This window comes from Arachis ipaensis, chromosome B2 (assembly GCF_059453495.1).
Source record: "Arachis ipaensis isolate K30076 ecotype BB chromosome B2, ASM5945349v1, whole genome shotgun sequence".
NCBI classification, from domain to species: domain Eukaryota; kingdom Viridiplantae; phylum Streptophyta; class Magnoliopsida; order Fabales; family Fabaceae; genus Arachis; species Arachis ipaensis.
In genome coordinates this window covers 111,276,979-111,297,790 of record NC_142437.1, presented here as the reverse complement: position 1 = coordinate 111,297,790, position 20,812 = coordinate 111,276,979, and the positions used below count along the sequence as shown (strand labels likewise).

Genomic DNA, 20,812 nt, shown 5'->3' with positions numbered 1-20,812 from the left:
ATTATTTTATAACAAAATTAACATACCTTAATTTTATTAGTTCACCAAAATTCAAAAGTTGACTTTTTTTTTTCATAATTCCAACTAAGACTAGTCTATTATCCAACTAATTTAGTTTATAATTAAAAATAAAATTTAAAAATATTTCATCTATATTTTTTAATTGTCTATGCACATATTGAAATTTTATTCTTTTTCTATTTTTTTTAGATTTTTTAATTAATTTTATTGAAATATTTATTAAGCTTATTACCCATTCATATCTCTTCTATATAGATAGTCAAAAATATTTAAGTGTTTCAATTATTCCATTTTTCTTTTATATTTTTTACTTTTTTTTAATTTATTATATCTTTATTTTTAATATTCACTTCACTAAGACTTCTTCTTAAATTTGATTTTAGAGTTTTATTATTTAAATTACAAATTACATTAAATTTTATAATATATAAAATTAATGGAACAAATTATACTGTAAATAATAATAATGAATATAATAACAAACTAAATAAAAATAAAGTAATATAATAACAAACCAAATAAAAATTGTGAACAATAATAGCACATATGATAACAAAAAAAAGTAAAAGAAAGAACAATAATAGTAATGTGAAGAATGCTGCATACTGTATATGTAAATGAGCTAAAATGAACTATAGTACAAGAATGAGGATTTTTTTATTTAAATTAAATAAATATAATATTTATCGATTTAAATAAACGTGAAAGAATTTACTAAAATGCGTAGTTAGTCATATTTGGAATACAGTGGATAACTTCTAAAAATAGTCACATTTTGGATGCACTGTAATACGAAGTCTGAGAGTCATATCTCGCGTGCATCCAAGATATGAACATTAGCGCATTTCGAATACACTGTATCTGAGATATGTTTATATTCTAATATGGAACAGTGCATCCGAGATACGTGCGAAGATGCAGGAAGGGAGCAATACATCCTAGATATATAAAAACTGAAAAGTATATTAATTTAAAATAATAAAAAATTAATTAAAAAAGTTTCTTCTCTTTATTTTAAAATAATTAAATATTATATTTTATATATATTTTTAAAATTAATTTGATATATTATCAATTTAAAGAATATTAATAGGTAGACAATATTCTTTTTTGGAAAAGTCTAGGGGCCAGGAACTTTTGTGTTTTCTGGCCAGCACTTAACCATCAAAATAAAAGTGCGTGATTTCTCACCATTAGATGTAATCTCACACCATTAAAAACACTATTGATGGCCAATTGATGGTTACAAAACACCAAAATTGCTGGCCTCCTAGCATTCCTCTTCTTTTTTATCTTAACCATTTTTTTTAAAAAACTAATAATTTTACTTATATTTAGACAATTAAATTTGGTTATTTTTAAAAAATATATTATATATGAATATTTATTAATGTTGATTTGTTTATTTATTTATTTTTATTTTTGATATTTATATTAAGATAAATATTATTTCATGTTAAATTTAATAATATAATTTTTTTGTCATAAATTTTAATGAAAATATTTTTTATTTTTTTAATTCTTTTATTTTTATTATTAGAAATTTATCAAACACACTAAAAAATTTAAGATATTTATTAAAAAAATATTTTTCTATTAACTTAATAATACTCAAACAAACACATAATATACAAATTTTTACATATCACATACAAATTTTTGCACATAACATACAAATTTTTGCTGTAAATATATTTTGTTAATTAAGTAAGTCAATGTTTTAGGTATATGGTCTTTCAAAAATATTATGTGATGCACATCAAAATTTATGTATTATGCACTAAGATTTTTGTGTTGTACACCAAAATTAATGTGATGTACATATTTTTTAGTATAATATACAAATTTTTGCATATTGTACACAAATTTTTGCACATTACACACAAAATTAGCTGCGAATGTAATTTGTTAGTTGGGCAAGTCAATATTCTAGATATATAACCTTTTAAAAATTTCTATGTTGCACGTCAAAATTTCTATGTCATGTACTAGAATTTTTGTGTTGTACACTAAAATTTATGTGATTGTATATTTTATTGGTTAGGTATTAATGTTTTGAATATATATTTTTTTAAAATTTTTTGTATTGTATATTAAAATTTGTGTATTATACATTAAAATTTATGTTTTGTGTATAAAAATTTGGTGTTCTAATTTTTTAAATATTTATAGAAAAAAAATAAAAAGATGATAATAATAATAAAAAAAAAGAGAAGGAAAAAGAAATGTCCAGTATATAAAAAAAGAAGCGCCGGAAAATTTGATTAAAAATTTAGTTAAAAAAATATTTGGATGTCTAATTTTATTATATTTTTAATATATTGAAATATATGTAAAAAAAACCTACAACGGTTATGATTGTGGCATTAACAAGTATTTTTAAAGAATTATTAATTTTTCTGATAAACTTTAGAGTGGAAGAAAAATTCTGTTAAGTGTATACTAAAAATTAATTATATATTGTGATAAAAAAACATATTTCGTATGTCTCATATAATTTCTTTTATGTTACTGTTATTAATAATTTTATTATGTTAAAATTAATTATTCTAATAATTAGTTAATTATTTAATTAAAGATATATACATTTTTTCATCTTAAATAATTTGATAGCTGAATTTTTTTCATGCACTTAGAATTTTTGTCGAAGAGATAATGCTACTTTCATTTTTTTTTTCCTTTAGAGAAGCATTATTTTAGTAGTATACAAAAAAATTGAACTTCAAATCTGAAATAAAAAAAAAAGCAAGAAATTGTTGAGCCGTTGAGAGCGCGAGTGAGATAGAATAACCCGGTGGAGCGCGTGGAGGTCGCTGAACCGAACATTTGATCTGTTTCGTGGTGGCAACGTGGAAAGGATATTTCCATTGATTCCACATTCACACTGGATAGGGCCACGAGCCCGCCACACGCCCCAACTCCCCAACAAATCTCAACCCTCCACGTGTATCTCAATCCAACGGTCCATAATTATTCATATTCCTAAAACGCCCTTCAACACCACTACTTATATCCCCTTTACCCCTTCCCCATTTCTTCGCACCACAGAATCTCTTAGAAGCCGCCATTACCACACTCTTCTTCTTCTTCTTCTTCTTCTTCTTCTTCTTCTTCCCGAAATGGCCCTCTCTTGCTCCAAAGTCTCTAGCTTTTCTCTTTCACCTGTTTCTAGTGGTTGCGATGTTTCTGCGAACAGAAAGATCGCAGCTTTGAGCTTCTCTTCTTCTTCTAAGAGTAGGAGCTTCAAGGTTGTTGCAGCCGGGGGCGGCGTTGATGTTCCTTCTAAGCCACTCACTGGTGTGATTTTTGAACCTTTTCAAGAGGTTAAGAGGGATGCTTTTGCTGTTCCTATAACACCAAATGTTTCGTTGGCTCGTCAGAACTACGCTGATGAATCTGAATCCGCTATTAACGAGCAGATTAAGTAAGAATTCTCATGATTTCTCACTTTTGTCTTGTTTTCTACATAGAATTATAGATCTTCTATATTTTTAGAATTTGTACGGCTATCATAATTTGTTGTTGTTATTAATTATTTTTATGATGAGATGATTTATTTGGTGTATGAATGCAGTGTGGAGTACAACGCTTCCTATGTGTACCACTCTTTGTTTGCATACTTTGACAGAGATGACATTGCTCTCAAGGGATTTGCAAAGTAAGTAACTTACATCTGTGAATTCACTTCTTCCGTTTCTCAAATGGGATTTAAATTTGAGTGTATTGTATTTTGTTGAAAATTGCAGGTTCTTTAAGGAATCAAGTGAAGAAGAAAGAGAGCATGCTGAGAAGCTTATAAAGTATCAGGTTGGTGTTGGAACTCTTGGCTTTAAGGATGATTATGTTATGTGTGTTATGTTTTAAATACCTTGGTGGTCAAAATTTTATTGAAAGATCTTTAGGAAAAGGGAGAGAAATGATTATTATCTAACAAAAAGTAATTGATGTTGTATAGTCATATGTCCAAACCATTTTCCTAATGCTCAATTAATTAATTAAGATCGCATACTTAGTGCCTTGAGTGAATTGTTTGAGTTTGCTAGTGTTGTTGGTTACTACTTGGCTCTTAAGATATATGTGTAATGAGATGTGTGATTCTGATTGGTTCAGAATGTTCGCGGTGGTCGGGTGACACTGCATCCCATCACCGGTCCTCCCTCAGAATTTGCACATGCTGAAAAGGGTGATGCACTCTATGGTAATGTTCTCAATAGTCATTTACCTTGATTTTTCTCTGTTTTCAGATTGATACAAATAGTGCTATTAGTTGTGTTCTGCAATATAATTTAATCTTATTTTGTACTTGCTCATTTTCGTTTTTCTGTTTGATACAGCCATGGAATTAGCTTTGTCTTTGGAGAAATTGGTGAATGAAAAGCTTCTTTCTCTTCACAGTGTAATGCCTCTTGTGCCTTTTTGCTCTGAGTTGAATTGTTTTTCAATATGCTGTCACATTATTTTTAAACTCTAGTTCTTAAGGTTAAATCTGTTCTTCATGAATCATAGGTTGCGGACCGTAACAATGATCCACAACTTGCCGACTACATTGAAAGCGAGTTTTTGTATGAGCAGGTATAACTTTGCTGAATTATGTCTACTTGAGATTTCAGGTTAACCAGAACTTGGATCCATAAAAGCACTAGATTTAGAACAAGAAGTGAATAAAATGAAAAATTCTTACATGGGAACAAGCAGAAATTAGGGTGGATTATATTTGCATCATTACAAAGTGTAAAAATTAAATAAGGGTTTGTGTAACATCTTTTGTTTTGGTTGGTACAGGTTAAATCAATCAAGAGGATTGCAGAGTATGTTACTCAATTGAGAATGGTTGGAAAGGGTCATGGTATGCACATAACCTATATAGATAGCTCCACTCACTTTTAAATTGCTTCTAAACATTTTCACACCAAACAGTCTAAGAAGAAATAAAATGTCTAAAGTGAAAAATGCTATGGTGTTGGGTTTCTGACTGAAAGTATGACTCTGCTTTTGTTGCTTGCAGGTGTGTGGCACTTTGATCAAGTTCTTCTCCATGAGGAAGCTCATGTATAATCTTGAACAACTTGCTCTCCGCAACTTGGCACTGTCTAAACTCAACGTTGTGTGTTGTTTCATAGTTGTACGATAGAACTAGTATTTGACTTGCGTAGATGCGTGTGTTATGAGATTTGCTTAAGATATTGATTAGCTTAGTGATCTTTGTATTAATGTAGGAATTATGTGGTTGCTAGTGTCTGTCTAGAAGGCTAGAGAGCCTAGAAGTCAATATTGTGAAAGTATATCTACTTCTACTTTGTAGCTTGCAATTTCATTTTGTTGGAAATAAAAGTGATGTTGTACCGAAAAAAGAGCTTGTTATTTGTATGGTGCAAGTAGAACTATGAATTATGTGATGATTTTTAATTTTCATTCAATGCCAATGATTAGTACATTGGTCTTATCATTAAGAGTATCTTATGAAGACAAAATGATGATGGTGAGATTTGAGAAAGAGATGTTAAACATTAGTAGAAGCTAAATGTTAATTTCTAGTGAAACAGTATTGGGAGAGAGAAATGTCCCTATAGTTCATGAGATGCATAAGAGTGAAGGATTGATCAGGCTTCTTGTTGCATGAGAATTTTCAGCAAACTCCATTGTTGATTCCATATTCCGTGTATTTTTAATATTGAATATCATTGCTATTTTTTATATTATTTACTCTACTATTCAACCTTCAAGTAACTCCTAGCGAAAGTATAAGAAGTTTAAAATTCTTAATTTTGATGGAAAATATTAAAAGCATTTATCTTTGACTTTGTAATTTTCGAATCAAGAATTCTTTGTCTGACCAATTTTATTAATTTACAACTTCTTTACTTAAAACTTAAGAGAATGAAATTGGCCGTTATTATTATAATAAGGCTTTATACTTTCACTCTTACATTTCAAAAATACAAGAGCAAGATATTCTTAAAACTTATATCCATTTAATGAAAAAATTTAACAATCTTGCATTTTAATCAAACATGTCGCTTTTGTAAAAATGTCTTCAGATATCATTTTAACAAGAATTTTTCAATTGAATCCTTTTCTTCTTTTACAAGTTTACCGTAACAGAAACGTTATTTTAAAATATATAAACGCCTATATTCTTTGTCCATATATTTTCTTTGTACCCACGAAGAAGGAGCTTGCATGATCTGGGGGTTGAAGTTTCTTCCACTTACCTAGGGCAATAGATAAGACTAAGGGTTTATGCTCATTCTTATTTGTGGGATGAAATTTTTTTAAAATTTAATTTAATTTTATTTGAGAGTTGAGAATTTTTCGATCTTAATTCTAGTCTCACTTTAAAATTCTCAACCCGACTCAATGTAATTTTATCCACAACAAAATCATTTTTTTTAACCAAACACAATATTTAATTATTTTATAATTTCATAAATATATTAATAAAAAATATATATAAAAAATCTAAATTAAAATTAAAAGTAATAAAATTATAATAAAATTCATGTTTATTCCAAAAATTATTTTAAGTAAGATTTATGAAAAAACAATTATATTATAATATTAATTAAAGTGATTGACTTAGTAGATCTATATATATATTAGGAGTATAAATTTAGGATAAACCTACAATCTTATATGTAGATTAACTAACTTTATTCTAAGCCAATGAGTAATAGCTCAAATGGCATAGTCTCTCCATACTCAATTAAGAAGTTGCAGGTTCGAGTCTCCTATCTTTGATAAAAAAAAAAAAAAATCTAACTTTATTCTAAATTCAATCTATTTGTAGATCGAGTTACCAATTCTATCCAACCAAATCGAATCGGATTGAATACCCGTGAATAAGACTAGCCTATAACATCATCAAAAAGCATAAGTGTAGGATACATTGACATTAATTAATTAGTAAACAATAATTTTCATATGGCTAACAGAATCTTAGACCTTGATTATGCTTATAAAAAGACTTATAGAAAATATTTTTTTATCCTTTTAAATAAGTAATTACGTAAAATTTTTCACATTTTGATTCTTTATAATTTTAAGAGAGGTCAATTTTTTATAAATTCTCCTTTTATTAGTCTACCTTTTTTTTTTCTTAATATTAGGTGATTGACCCCCCTTAACATCTTAGACTTTTATATCAAAATCTATACAAATTAATCATAAAAATTCTAATATTATATTATAAAATATTTTTTTTTCAAAATTTAAACTAATAAAAAATAGTTTTATTTCTAACATTTTGCTCTGTCCAATGTTACTAGCCGCCCACAACTCTTTTCAACTTGACCATCTCCAACTACCACCTTCTCATTTCCAGGCACATCATCGTCGAGTTATATTCCATTTCCTACCTTTTTTTTCCGTCTAGTGTGCCACCTCCTCCTCTAAACTCAACCTTACCCTAAACCAACAATAATGAAAACAATGACATCAACTCATCTATCACTCCTTAGTTTTTCAATTATTTTATTTTATTAAAATAATTGAATAAAATTTGTCTATAGATTACAAAAAAATTTACTTTACCAAGTATAAAAATAATTTCTCAAAACTTTTTATTTACATTCCATTTTCAAAATGTACAAAAAGAATTATAAGATACCTTTAAATCCTCAACCAAATAATTAGCTGTACATAATCAAAGTGTGTGGTGTTCTACTACTAAACATAAAATAGCATTGCAGCCATTGGCCAAAAATCTTGGTATCCACCACAATCCACAAAGGTCAAAAGATTCCATCTTGTAAAAGACACAATACTTTTGTCTTCTTTATCACTGTCTTTGTTGCCACCACAACATGGACCAGAGATTCTCACTCTTTTCGCTTTCACACCACTTAGACCACGAGATCGCCACACGCCCCTCCCAAACAACCAATCCCAATCGTCCACGTGGCCCTCAAATCCGACGGTTCACATACTAATTCTATTTCCAAAAATGCCCCTCGCCATAACTACTTATATCCTCTTTACCCTTCCCTTGTTCTTCGCCCTCTTCACAGTTCAGACTTCAGAGCTACCTCCATTACCACCCTATCTTCCATTTCCTCTTCCTTTCTCTTATTCAAACCCATTTCCCAATACCCTTTTCATTGTTCTTTCCAAAATCTCCCTTTTTGTCTCCAAAGTTGCTTCTTTTGTTGTTGTTCCCAGAAAGCTTTCAGATTTTTCTTCAAGCTTTGGCTTCTTGAGGGTTTTCGGTGGTGCTGATGCACCTTATGCGCCACTCACTGGTGTGATATTTGAGCCATTTGAAGAGGTGAAGAAAGATGCTCTTGCTGTTCCTCTGACACCAAATGTTTCGTTGGCTCGACAGAACTATGTTGATGAATCTGAATCCGCTATCAATGAGCAGATCAAGTAAGTGATTATTCCCCATAATCAAATCCATCATATTTGTTCTTTTAAGTTTTAATTTTTAGTGTTCTGTTGCGGATCATGATTTTATTCTACTTATATATATAAAATTGTTATCTTACAAAGAGACAATTTTGGTATACATTATAGTTTGGTTATTATCTATTTTGATTTATAATTTTGATTTTATTATTATTATTTTTTTGCTATTTTTCGTCCTGATTTGCTACTAAAATTTTCTCCATTTCAAAAGTAAATATATATTTTTTTTGATACGTTGTAAAATGAATGTAGTTAAACATAAATTTTATGTAAATATATTAATTTCTCAATTCATTAAAAAAATAAATAAAGTGAAGGTTCATTTTTGTCTCTGGATGCAGTGTGGAGTACAATGTTTCCTATGTGTACCACTCCTTGTTTGCATACTTTAACAGAGATGACATTGCTCTCAAGGGTTTTGCAAAGTAAGTAACATGCATCTCTCTGCGTTCACTTCTTCCATTTCTCACATGGGATTTAAATTTGAGTGTATTGTATTTTGTTGAAAATCGTAGGTTCTTTAAGGAATCAAGTGAAGAAGAAAGAAAGCATGCTGAGAAGCTCATGAAATATCAGGGTGTGTTTGGGGAATAGAAAAACTCGTTTGAGCGTCTTGAACGTTCCATTGTTATGTTTGACAACTTGTTGGAATCTCTAACCAAAAAGTGTTTTTACCTCTAAACGTACGTTTATGTGAAGCTAAAATTTCAAGCTTCTACGTTCACGTTGGTAAGAGTAATTACCGTTGGAGGAATTAGGTAAGAAATTTATTCTATATCTATTAATTGTACCCTTCATTTCTTCTATAAAAAATAAAAAGGATGCACATAACTACATAATTTTACAGTAATTTTCTGTATATTCTTTTCTGTACGTTTTTTGTTACAAATTTTTTTTTCAAATTTGTTTTCATCACTGTCAAGGTAAAGATGTTAATTTTTTTATTATTTTTAGTTCTTTCTTTCATATTTTGATTTTTATGTTTTTTATTGTATTTTTTATTTATATGATAAATATTTTTCATATCATTTTTTTTAGTATTCTGATGTTATTTTTTTTAATTTTCTATTGTTATATTTTTATTGTATTTTTTTATTTATATAACAACTATTGTTGATATAAATTTTTATTTTTATTAATTTTTTTGAAATTTTTATTATTTTTTGTTTATATAAATTATTTTTTTCTATCATTTATTGTACTATAATTTTTTTGTTCATATAATATATGTTGTTGGTTGTGATTATTATATACTATGTTTGTATGAATTTTTTTTGTTTTTGTTTTTTATTTTTATTGTACTTCTTACTGTACTTTATTTTTGTTTTTGTTATATACTAATTATAAGTAACAAAAGAGTTATAAATAATAAAAATTTATAATACAAAATGATACTAAATTAAAGAGTACTAACGATACTAAAATAAATTATAAAATATTTTTTTGTTTAATATTATAAAATGTATAGTACTTCCTTTTATATTTTTATTTCTTATTGTTTTTTAGTTCATATGAATTTTTTTATTATTTACTATTCTTTATGTTTAACATGTAAAGTATCTTTTTTATTTTTATTTGACTTTGTTCTTTTTTTATTTTTTATTTATTTTTATCATTGAATTTTTTTAAATATTTTTTTAGTGTTCTAATCTCTCATGTATGTTATTAATTTTTTTATGGTATTCTTATTATTTCTTGTTCATATGAATTCTATTTTTTTCTTTTTTATGCACTGTATTTATATCTTATACGAAGTTTATTTTTATTTTTTTTATTTGATATAGTTCATATAATTTTTTTTATCTTTTATTATATTTCTGTTATTCATATGACATATATGGTTGGTTTTATAAAATTTTTATCGTTTTTTATTTACGTGAATTCTTGTTTTATATTTTATTATATTTTATATTTTATTATACTTTATCTTCCGCAGAAATGGACCGTGTTCGAGATTCAATTAAGGATCAAATTATTAATCACATACAGTAGAAATAATAGTGTTCTTATGTACTAATTTTGTATAAGATATTATTTTTTATGTATTTCATTAGTGCTTTATCTTTTAATTTAATATTTATTAGTGTTTTTATGTATTAAAATATATTTTGTCAATTTTTATATATTACTTTAATTTAGTAAGTAAATATTAACTTTATTATAAAATAAATTAATAAGATTTATTCAAATATCTAAAGTAAAATAATAGAATAATATTTAAAATTATTTTAATTGATGTCTCTTTTAGTAATTTTTCATTTAAAAGTGATTTTGAGTAGTATAATCCAAACAACATTTATTTTACTATAATTCATTTTCACATAAAGATTGCCAAACATAAATCACGTTAACACAAACTTACTTTTCATCAAAATCAAATTTACAAAATCAATACTATGCAAACTCCCATTTGCAAACTGTAATCTAAATACATACTCAGGTTATATTCTCTAAAGTGATGCACTATTATATTGATTCTGGAATGTACTATATTAATCTACTGAGTTTATATAGCAACAGACTAAGAGTAATAAACTACTATACTAGTGTTACATACTTTCTAACGTGTTGAATTATTGAGTTTGATAGTGCCTATAAAACACGAACACTTTTCTGATTTCTCATATTTGCATGTTAGATACATTTTAGATATAATATTTATTAACACTCGTTTGATACACAATGTTTTTTGTCTCCAAACTGTATCTTGATAAAAAAATAAAAAAATTTTTTTCGAACGCTTGAACATTCCTAAATATCATCATATATCATTGTATCCAACCTTATTTTTAACCTATATTCTTAAAATGAGAATTTAAAAAAATATATATTATTAACACAAAAAATATTTTATATAATTAAAAATTATTAAAAATAATAATAAATTTAATTTATATTTTACTATCAATAAAATATCAAAATATTATTATAATTTATCTAAAAAAAAACTTTATATTTTATATATATTCTTCTCTTATAAGAATTTTAAATTCACTAGTCCTCCCTCAGAATTTGCACATGCTCAAAAGGGTGATGTATTGTATGGTGAGTTCTCAATTTTGTTTGCAGATTGACACAAACAATGCTATAAGGTTATCTTATTTAGTTATCCGAATCATTATCTATGCTAATTGTTGATTGTTTGTTTTGTTCTCGTTTACGCTTTAATTCAGCAATGGAATTAGCTCTGGCTTTGGAGAAGTTGGTGAATGAGAAGCTTCTTTATCTTCACAGTGTAAACTATTTTGACCTCAAGCTTTGGTTGAATTGTTTTCTAATGTGAATCACATTATCTTAGGTATGATCAAGTGACTAATGAACTCATGAGTTATACTGTTCTTTATGAATTTATAGGTTGCTGACTGTAACAACGATCCACAATTATGCGACTTCATTGAGAGCGAGTTTTTGGATGAGCAGGTAAAATTCTGCTGAAGTGAAAGGCAATGAATTTAGAACAAGAAATGATGAATAGAACTGAAAATTGTGTTTCACATGAAATTCAGATATGTTGTGGTTGCTCTTGTTTTACTTTTAAGTTTCAACCATTCAGATATGATGTTAATATGATCATATGACTATTTTGAAAATGAGCATGGTTGCATCACTTTTGATAGAGTATATTAAACTAGTGTTTGTAACATCTTTTGTTTTGATTGGCACAGGTTAAAGCAATAAAGAAGATTTCAGAGTATGTGACTCAACTCAGAATGGTTGCCAAGGGTCATGCTATGCATATATATTCCTAGTCAATATTTTTTCTTTTTCATTGAATTTCACTGGCTATTGTTCATTAAATTCCACAAGTTAGCTTCTAATTTTGCCAATAGAAGATGTAATTGAACGAAGAATAAAAAAAAAAATTATTTGTACTTATTTCTGTCTAGTATACTAAATCGACACAAATTTTTTCATTATTCCGTAAGGCGTAAATCATTAAATGCGGGGCTAATTTTTGTAATTATGGAAGTTTAAAATGTGTTATGTTTAATTATGAAAAATTGGTGTGTTTTTTATGGATATGGATATCAAATTTTTTTTAATTGAAATTTTATTTCTCAATATACGCACCGTTAGAAATGGTTACCGAAATGAGCATTGCCAATTCTGAGATGACATCCATGAATTGGATTTACACTCCAAATTAAGGGAGGAGGCCACGAAATGGCATTGGCAGCAGCACGTAAAAAAAGCTGTGCTCTCATTGCGCGAATGGCATACGCGAAATGGAGCATCACCTCTGGCGCCCACGAGTTGGGAGAAATCAGGGCCGGTGGCAGCCAATTGGAGCCAATGCGCAGGAGGAGAATTGAAAAAAAGAATTGAAGATGCAACTAAATTAAAAAGAGTAGCAAGTGAAGAACGCTCGAAGCATAGAGAATTTTTTCAGTGAAATTTATATTCTTCTCGACTTGACCATGACACAATTCTTCAAGTATAATAATATAGTAACATTTATGATACAACTTTTTCTGTCGATTAATTAGGTGATCATTTATATGAATTAATTGATTTGATCTTGTTATGCTAACAGATAATACTGCATAAACAGGAGCCGCATAATTTTAAAGATGAAGATGGGAATTATTTGCTAACTCTTGTGTATTTGGCTCGTGAGAAGAGATCCCAACACCATCACAATTTCAAAGCTGGAGCCATGAACTCCTTGATATAGATTTTTTATAATAATTTCAGTCATCTAATAAAATTCGTGTGTTTAGATAATTTTTTAAGTAATAATTTTAAAAATTAGTTATTTTTATTGATGTAATAATACACGATTAGTTATCTGTCTGTATTAAAATTAAGTGCTAATTTTATTAATCCATAACTATATATATGCTACATTAGTACAAATGATACCAATTTCATTAATGAAACATATTAATTCTTCTTATATTGTACCTAATTAATTAATTGTAGCTAAGGGTGTCATCAGTGATAAGCAATGCGAAGATCGTTCTAAATGTAGATTGTCACATGTACTCAAACAGTTCAGAATCAGTGAGGGATGTTCTTTGCTTTTTGATGGATGAAGAGAAAGGCCATGAAATTGCTTTTGCGCAGTTCCCTCAGAATTTTGACAATATTCTCAAACATGAGATATATAGCAGCACTCTATTAACACTAATTGATGTGAGTCACTCCATCTTCACTAATATAAATAAATTGAAAAACATTTAAATGATTCATTTTTTTCCTGTATTGATTATTATTTCTATTATTATTATGTGAAGGTGGAGATGCATGGTATGGTGCGGATGGTTATGATGCCTTTTGTATATTGGAACATGCTGCTTTCATAGGAGGAATGCTCTATGTGGGATGAAGTTTAGTGTTGAATACAAGAATGACTTATTAAAGAGTGAGATAGACAATTGCATAAAAGTAAACTTGAATGAATTAGAAGTAAAATCAAAGGCTCTAGCAAGTTGCACCTACGAGAAAAACACATTTTGGGGAAAACACACTTGAGGAAAACACACATTGGCTCCAATTCGCTGCTGTCGGCCCTGATTTCTCCCAACTCATGGGCGGCAGAGGTGATGTGCTCCATTTCGCGTATGCCAGTCGCCCAATGAAAGTGCAGCTTTTTTACCTGCTGCTAGTACCATTTCGTGGCCTTTCCCTTTGAGTTGGAGTGTAAACCCAATTCGTAGATGCCACCCCAGAATTGGCGATACGCAGATAACCATTTCTAGTAGTGCTTATGTTGGGAAATAAAGTATTTTCAATATTTATTTATATAAAAAAAGCCCCTTCCATGCCCATATTCCTATTTTGGACCATCTAGAAAAAATTGTATCACTTCATTGCATTCAAAATTCAAGTTGGCCTAAAACATAGAATCAAATATGAAGACTTATTATTGTTCCTTTCCTTGTTGCTACTGCCATACTGAGGAGAGGTAGATTGAATAATTTTCCACATAACTTGTATATCTTCATATTCACCATAAGATTCCATGTCCTTATACAAATTATTAAGAATCCCTTTTCTGTGCCCTGCATGGAGAAAATTTAAAGGATCAAAACTAAATCAGAAATCAATAAATTGGAACAAAACTTTCTTGTTTTTTTACTATTCAAGTTGTCATGTGTACAAAAAAGGTTTTTAAAGTTGTGCTCTTACTGAAATAAAAAATATTTAATTTTACTTTATACTATCTTTTTAGTCTCTAAAATTTGACCATGTACAAATCAATCTCTCTTACATCATCTAATGGTATAGATTATCTAAAATAAATGTATTACTATATTCCATTGAAATTTGAGTTATGTGCAAATCATTCCTTCTTAATTTTCTTGAATATGCAAATTTTAAAGTTTATCTATTCATATATATATATTGCCAACTGAATTATGAGTCATATCTAACAAGAATTCATATGATTATACAAAGTTTCTTTAAAGATGCATAGAAATTTCACATCTAAAGTAACTTGTTGCTTACTCTGAGGTTTGAACCTGAAATGTGAAGTGAGTTTACTACTTAGGATGATAGTCTTTGTTGAAAAGATAGAGAAGCACTTGTTGAAGCAGCATAACCCTTTCTTCCACTTCACCATTTCTTTTCAAAGTACCTACTAACCCTGCTTCTCTTCTTTGCATCTTGACGCCACCATATTTATATTTATATGCACAGCATGCCCTTCATGGAAATATTAATCAAAGGTTATGAGATGAATATAATAAGACAAGGCCTTCATGAGCTTGCTGATTTTAATTTTCGTTTTTTAGCCTTATCAAGTTCTTAAACAAATATTGGATCCTACTATATAGCATCAATTATCGTTAAAGAACTCTGTTGGTTTCGACCATAATAAGGTAGTGATTGAATTTAAATTTATCCATGGCATTTGAATATGTTTGTTGCAGGGGTTAAAGTAAACTAAATAATAAGTAGCATCTAATTTGGATTTTGTTACTTCTTCTTATCTATCTTACCAAATATTCTCAATTTAATAGTATCTAATAGGAATTAAAAATGGGAACCCTGATCAAGTAGTTGGTTGATTTATCTCCAATATGTTTCTACTTGGTTCTTTCTCTATAATATATACTCTAGTGTGTGGCGTGTAACAAAACATACTAACAATTAATTTAATCATGGTAAGTGTATACTAAAATTAATTATTAAAATATATTATAAAATATATATTAAAAATAATTTAAATAATATTTATATTTGTATATAAATATATAATAATAAATTTCATTAATAATTAATTTTAATATATACATAATATTTTTATATTAATTATGGTATGTTAAGAAAGATAATATTCACAGTCATGTTATTGAAAAGAAAGAGAGGAGAAGTACAAATTTAAAAGTGACTTAATTATTATGTTAACATAATCGTTGGTTTAGGTAAATACAATTGGGAGAGTCAGAGTGAGACTGTTCATGAGAACTGTTTTAGGTGAATGGTTTTCTGATTTCTCAACTGCTCACTACTGTGTAGATCTGGCATCTGGGGGTAGAAATGTCAATTTTAATTGACATATAAAACTACTATTATTATTATTATTATTATTATTATTAGGTAGTAGCTTTGCGATTTTTAGCTTAATATAACTATCGATTAAAATTGTTATAGTATCTATTTATTCACATATATATAATATTAGAACTATTTATTATTTTATTAATATTAATTAATATTTTAGTCTAATATTTTTATGTTATATTATTAAAATTTAATATAAAAATATTTTTATTGACTAAATATTTATAAAAATAATAAATTTTATTGATTATTTAACATTGTAATATAATATATATATATATATGACGTGTTCTAAAGTGGATACCTTTAGTGTGACTATTGTGACTATTGTAACTATATTTTTTGACTCAATACTATTGCAACATGTGACTGTTCTTAAAACTAATCTTGGTAAATGTTTATCTATGGTTTAGAGAAAATTAATCACATTAAGAAAAATCTAGTGAACATAATGAATTCTTAATATATTATTAGATAGTTTTTAATATTATCAGATGTATTTTAGTAAAGTTTATATTTTATAGTTTTTTTATTATCGTATCACTTTTTATTCTTTTATATAATTTTTAGCTTTATATTTTTATCTCTTTTAACTCTTTATTTCTATATAAATCACTCTATATAAGTTACTTTTTATTCTTATTGTTATTTATATTTATTATATAAATCAGTAGTTCATTTCATACGTCTTTTTTATCATTTCTTTCACATAATTTTATGTCTTTTATTCTTTCTCATTCATTTTGCTAATGTTTTATACAATTATTTAATAAATTTAGTTAATGACTATAATTCTTTATTTTAGTTTCTAAACAATTAATTCATTATATATTTGGTGATAAAGTCCTAAAACCTAAAATATATGATGCTGTTACAAATTTTTAAGTCTTTTTTTTTTAAATTTTTTTATCTAATTATGTTCATTAGTTACATATTGTTCTTGTCGCTTAGCTTATATATAGCCTTTTTTCTTTCAATAATTTATATTTTTAATATTATTTAATTATTACAATAATAATAAAAATGCATGATGTTATAATAATTCATGGAAAAATAGATGTTATTTTTAATTATTAAAATATTATATTCATATTTGTATTGCATCTAATAATTTTTTCTTGCATTATAGTATTTAAATATAACAAAGAAGAAAGACAAAAAATAATAAACAAAAATGACTACTTAGAATAAATTTTAATTGAATATATTCATAATTTTATTTCAAATTAAATTTATTTATAATTTTTTTAATTGCATAATAATTAGATTTTATATCAATTTCTATATTTTATAAAAGTACATATTTAATTATTTTATTTTTATGCAATGCTTGGGTATAAACCTAATATATATTAAAAGTAAAGCAAAGATAATTAATTATTAGACATTTGGCATTTTCTAGTTTAAGGAATAAGATTTTTTTTTTTTCTAAACAGCATAGTCTTTTATTTTTTATTATGTTATAATTTTTTTTTATCTCCGTATATATAATTTTCTATCTTTTTTATTAGAAAAAAAACTTACTGCCCTACAGTTATCTCGAAAGATAACGAGGTTCTCAACAAAAAATACACTTTTCGTCTCTTGATATTTATTTTTATAAGACTGATTAGCTCCTCTATTAATATTTTCTTTTTATATTAACGGAATAAGCCTACATAACATGTTAAACTGTTGATTTATCCATTAAGAACTAACTAGAATTGACAAATTCTTTTTTGTTAGGAGTCTCGTTATCTTTTAAGAATAATTGTCAAGACCGTTTTGTTTTTTATATTTTTTGTTACCTTTTTCAAATACATTAGCTAAATAATTTATGGTGTAAAACTAAAAAATATTATTGATTTTTAAATTATTTTTATTTATAAAAATTAAATGAAAAATATATTAGTAATTAACGTGTCACATAAGTATGTTCTGAAAAGAGATCATTGATAAAGGAATTAATCAGTCCCACAAAATTAAATATCAAGGACCGAAAAATGGCTTTTCTTTGTCGAGGGAAAAAATTATCAAAGATCATGATGGATATTCCCCTTTTTACTATGTCAAAGGATTTTTTATTCTCATGTTCTCTAAAGATTTATTTCCTTTTAAATTACTCTATATATTAAAATTTTAATATTATTTCTTTATTTTTTTATAAGTATAAATGTCTCCTATAAGAATTTAATAGATTAGCGATAGGCTTTTACGAAAAATATTTTTTTGTCACTAATTCATCATTAACTAGCAAAAAATTAGTGACGCACTAACAACAAACTTAATAAACGGTCACAAAATAACCGAATTTGAGAATAACGATCGATTATCGAGAGATTCACAAACAAGTTTTTTTTCGCAAATTGAGTTATGTAGCTAAAAAGAGAGCAGAAAAATTTTCTCGCTAATTTGTCACAAAATAATTAGTGAGTGACAATATTCTATCAAATGAGTCACTTGGGGTTTAATCGAATAAAAGTAAAATAGCAAAGGATATTGTTGTCATTGTTTCGTCGCGAGTGTTTGATATATAATTAGCGAGAAACAATTTACACACTAGTTCGTCACTAAATAAAATTTGTGAGAAAATAAGATTTAGTGAGGAACAATCTTCCTAGCTAATTCGTCAAAACAACTTGAAATGCATTTGCGATGGACAATTTCTTAACTAATTTGTCACCAAAGTTTTTATTTTTTAGCGAGCAAGTAGTTTCTCGCTAATTTGTCACATAACATTGTAAAATTCAAAATTAGGATAGCGACAAAAAATAGTCGTCGCTAACTCATCACAAGATAAATCATTCAGCTAGGGAAGTGTTCCTTGCTAATTAGTCGCTAAAGTGGAAATATGGATATTAATGCCTTGGATCTAAGTAGCGAGATATTTGCGACCGTTTAACAACTGACACACTTCGTTCGCTGATTTTAAGTCGCTGATTAGCAGGCGCAATACATTTGTCGCTATGTTGTTGCAATTTTAATTTAGCGAACGACTTGACAACTGCAATCTTGTCGTAGAACAAAAGCTATATCCTACCTATTTTGTAGCAAATTACTCGCTAATCTCATTGAAAATCCGTTGCAGAGTTATAACAAATCCAAAGCTAACCAAGAAAATTTTAGAAGTAACTGGTCGCAATTAAGTCACTAATCAGAAGCTTATTTAACGAGGAACTAGCGACCGCTTAACAACTGATAGACTTTCCTCGCTTATTTCATGTTGCTAAATCTAGCTTCCTCGCAAAGACCCTGGTATATATAGCTCTCTTTAGCCTTCTTTTTTAAGCCCTCCGCCATGGCACAAGTGGCCTCAGATTGCTTCACCCTCTCCCAAGCCTTGGCGAGGTTGAAAGCAAGCGACTCCTTTTCACCCTCCTACTTCTTTTTGACTCCCTCAAAGATGCCACTTCAGTTTGTAGGTCAGCCAAAGTGTATCGAGTGGAATTAAGGGGAGTCTTCTCTAATACCCTCAATAAAACAATACGGCTGTCCAAATTCCACCTCGGACAAGTACTTGAAGATGGTTCTTTATGAAAAAATCATCCATACTAATAAAGTTATGTGAAAGGATGTGTTTTTCACAAAATTCTATACCATCAAAGTCCGGTTCATAGACAGTTGTAGACTCAAAAGTCTTACGCTTTTTAGGCTTAGGCTCAGGAGTAGGGGTGCCAGAGAAATTTTTTGACTACCAGGAAGAGTGGCAGGAGGAGTTGGATCGGGAGTAACTTTAAGGGAGGCAGATGCACCCAAGTCCGACTTGGAAGGAGAAGGAAGGGCGCCTGACTCACCGACTTCTTTTAGTTGAATAGTTCGGGCAACAACATTCTTCCTAACAAAACGAAAAATTTTCATAGCAGCCGGCTTTCCAGCCATTGTTTCTACATGACATCAAAGTCGGATCACATTAGCCCAACAAAACAAAATTGTATCTACAAAATGAAAAGAATGCTACTTAACTCTAATTGGATTTGGCTTGGATTTTCTAAGTATTTATTGGTATTCATATAAGGAGCTCGACCTCAACACTCTTGGAATAAAGCGACTACACTCTCCTCGACCTCATCCAAATTATCCAATTATTCTTAACAACTACATGATTTTTCTCCCAATACAAGCTAAAAAGGGGCTTATCTCTCTCATCCAGAAAGAAAAGTCTGACACCTCAACATATCGAATTTTAAAGAAGTAATTTTTAAAGTCGTGGAAAGAATCATCAAAAAATAGCAAAGACCTTCCTCCCTTGAACAGCCCGGAAAGAGACCTAGCCTTACTTTTTGGAACTAAAAGGTTTGGTAAGAACAAAAAGGTAAAAGAAAATCTTAGAAAAAAGAGGGACGTCAAGTTCACAGCAAATAAGTTGATAAATTTTTAACAAAACCCAAGAGTTAGGGTGAAGTTGGGAAGGAGCAACATTACAGAGATTAAGAATCTCGATTTCAAAGTCGATAAAAGGAAGACTAACTCCCAACTTAGTTAAAAAACAGTCATACACAGACATGAAATGGCACTCTGATTTCTCAAGTCGGAAAAAAACAAATTCTCTCTTCAGGATCGGCAACTACAATTTCGTACTTCCTCTCATCCTCCCGATTTATACACAACCTATGGTGTCTACGAAAGGTCTCAGCATACTCATTATCAATAACAAAAATGACAGAAAGAACAGATACATCTACCCAAGTTAAGTCAAACGGGGCTTTAGACGACATGTTGAGAATTACTGACGGGGACATAAAAGCTATACCTACAATATAATAAAAAGAGATCACTACAAGTCGGCAGGCTAAGTATAACAACATAAACACTTACACAAAATCAAAAGGTTGGGTCGTCATCAACTAAGAACGTTACAGTTCTTACAACCCTTCGTATGCCAAGCAAACATACAAAT

At 28.2% G+C, this 20,812-nt stretch overlaps 1 protein-coding gene and 1 pseudogene across 2 annotated transcripts; both read left to right on the top strand.

Annotated features, from left to right (window-relative positions):
* The first annotated feature begins 3,046 nt into the window (after positions 1-3,046).
* LOC107625796 (ferritin-2, chloroplastic) lies at positions 3,047-5,372 on the top strand. Its single transcript, XM_016328517.3, has 8 exons — positions 3,047-3,445; positions 3,596-3,679; positions 3,768-3,828; positions 4,132-4,219; positions 4,356-4,417; positions 4,528-4,593; positions 4,804-4,867; positions 5,027-5,372. Exons 1-8 carry the CDS (start codon positions 3,141-3,143, stop codon positions 5,074-5,076), a joined length of 780 nt encoding a protein of 259 aa, XP_016184003.1. The 5' UTR covers positions 3,047-3,140; the 3' UTR covers positions 5,077-5,372.
* A 2,576-nt stretch (positions 5,373-7,948) lies between these two features.
* On the top strand, positions 7,949-12,341 carry LOC107627711 (ferritin-3, chloroplastic-like; annotated as a pseudogene). Its single transcript, XR_015904866.1, has 7 exons — positions 7,949-8,385; positions 8,766-8,849; positions 8,940-9,051; positions 11,406-11,469; positions 11,598-11,659; positions 11,779-11,844; positions 12,090-12,341. The product of XR_015904866.1 is annotated as a ferritin-3, chloroplastic-like (transcript).
* Positions 12,342-20,812: the final 8,471 nt, after the last annotated feature.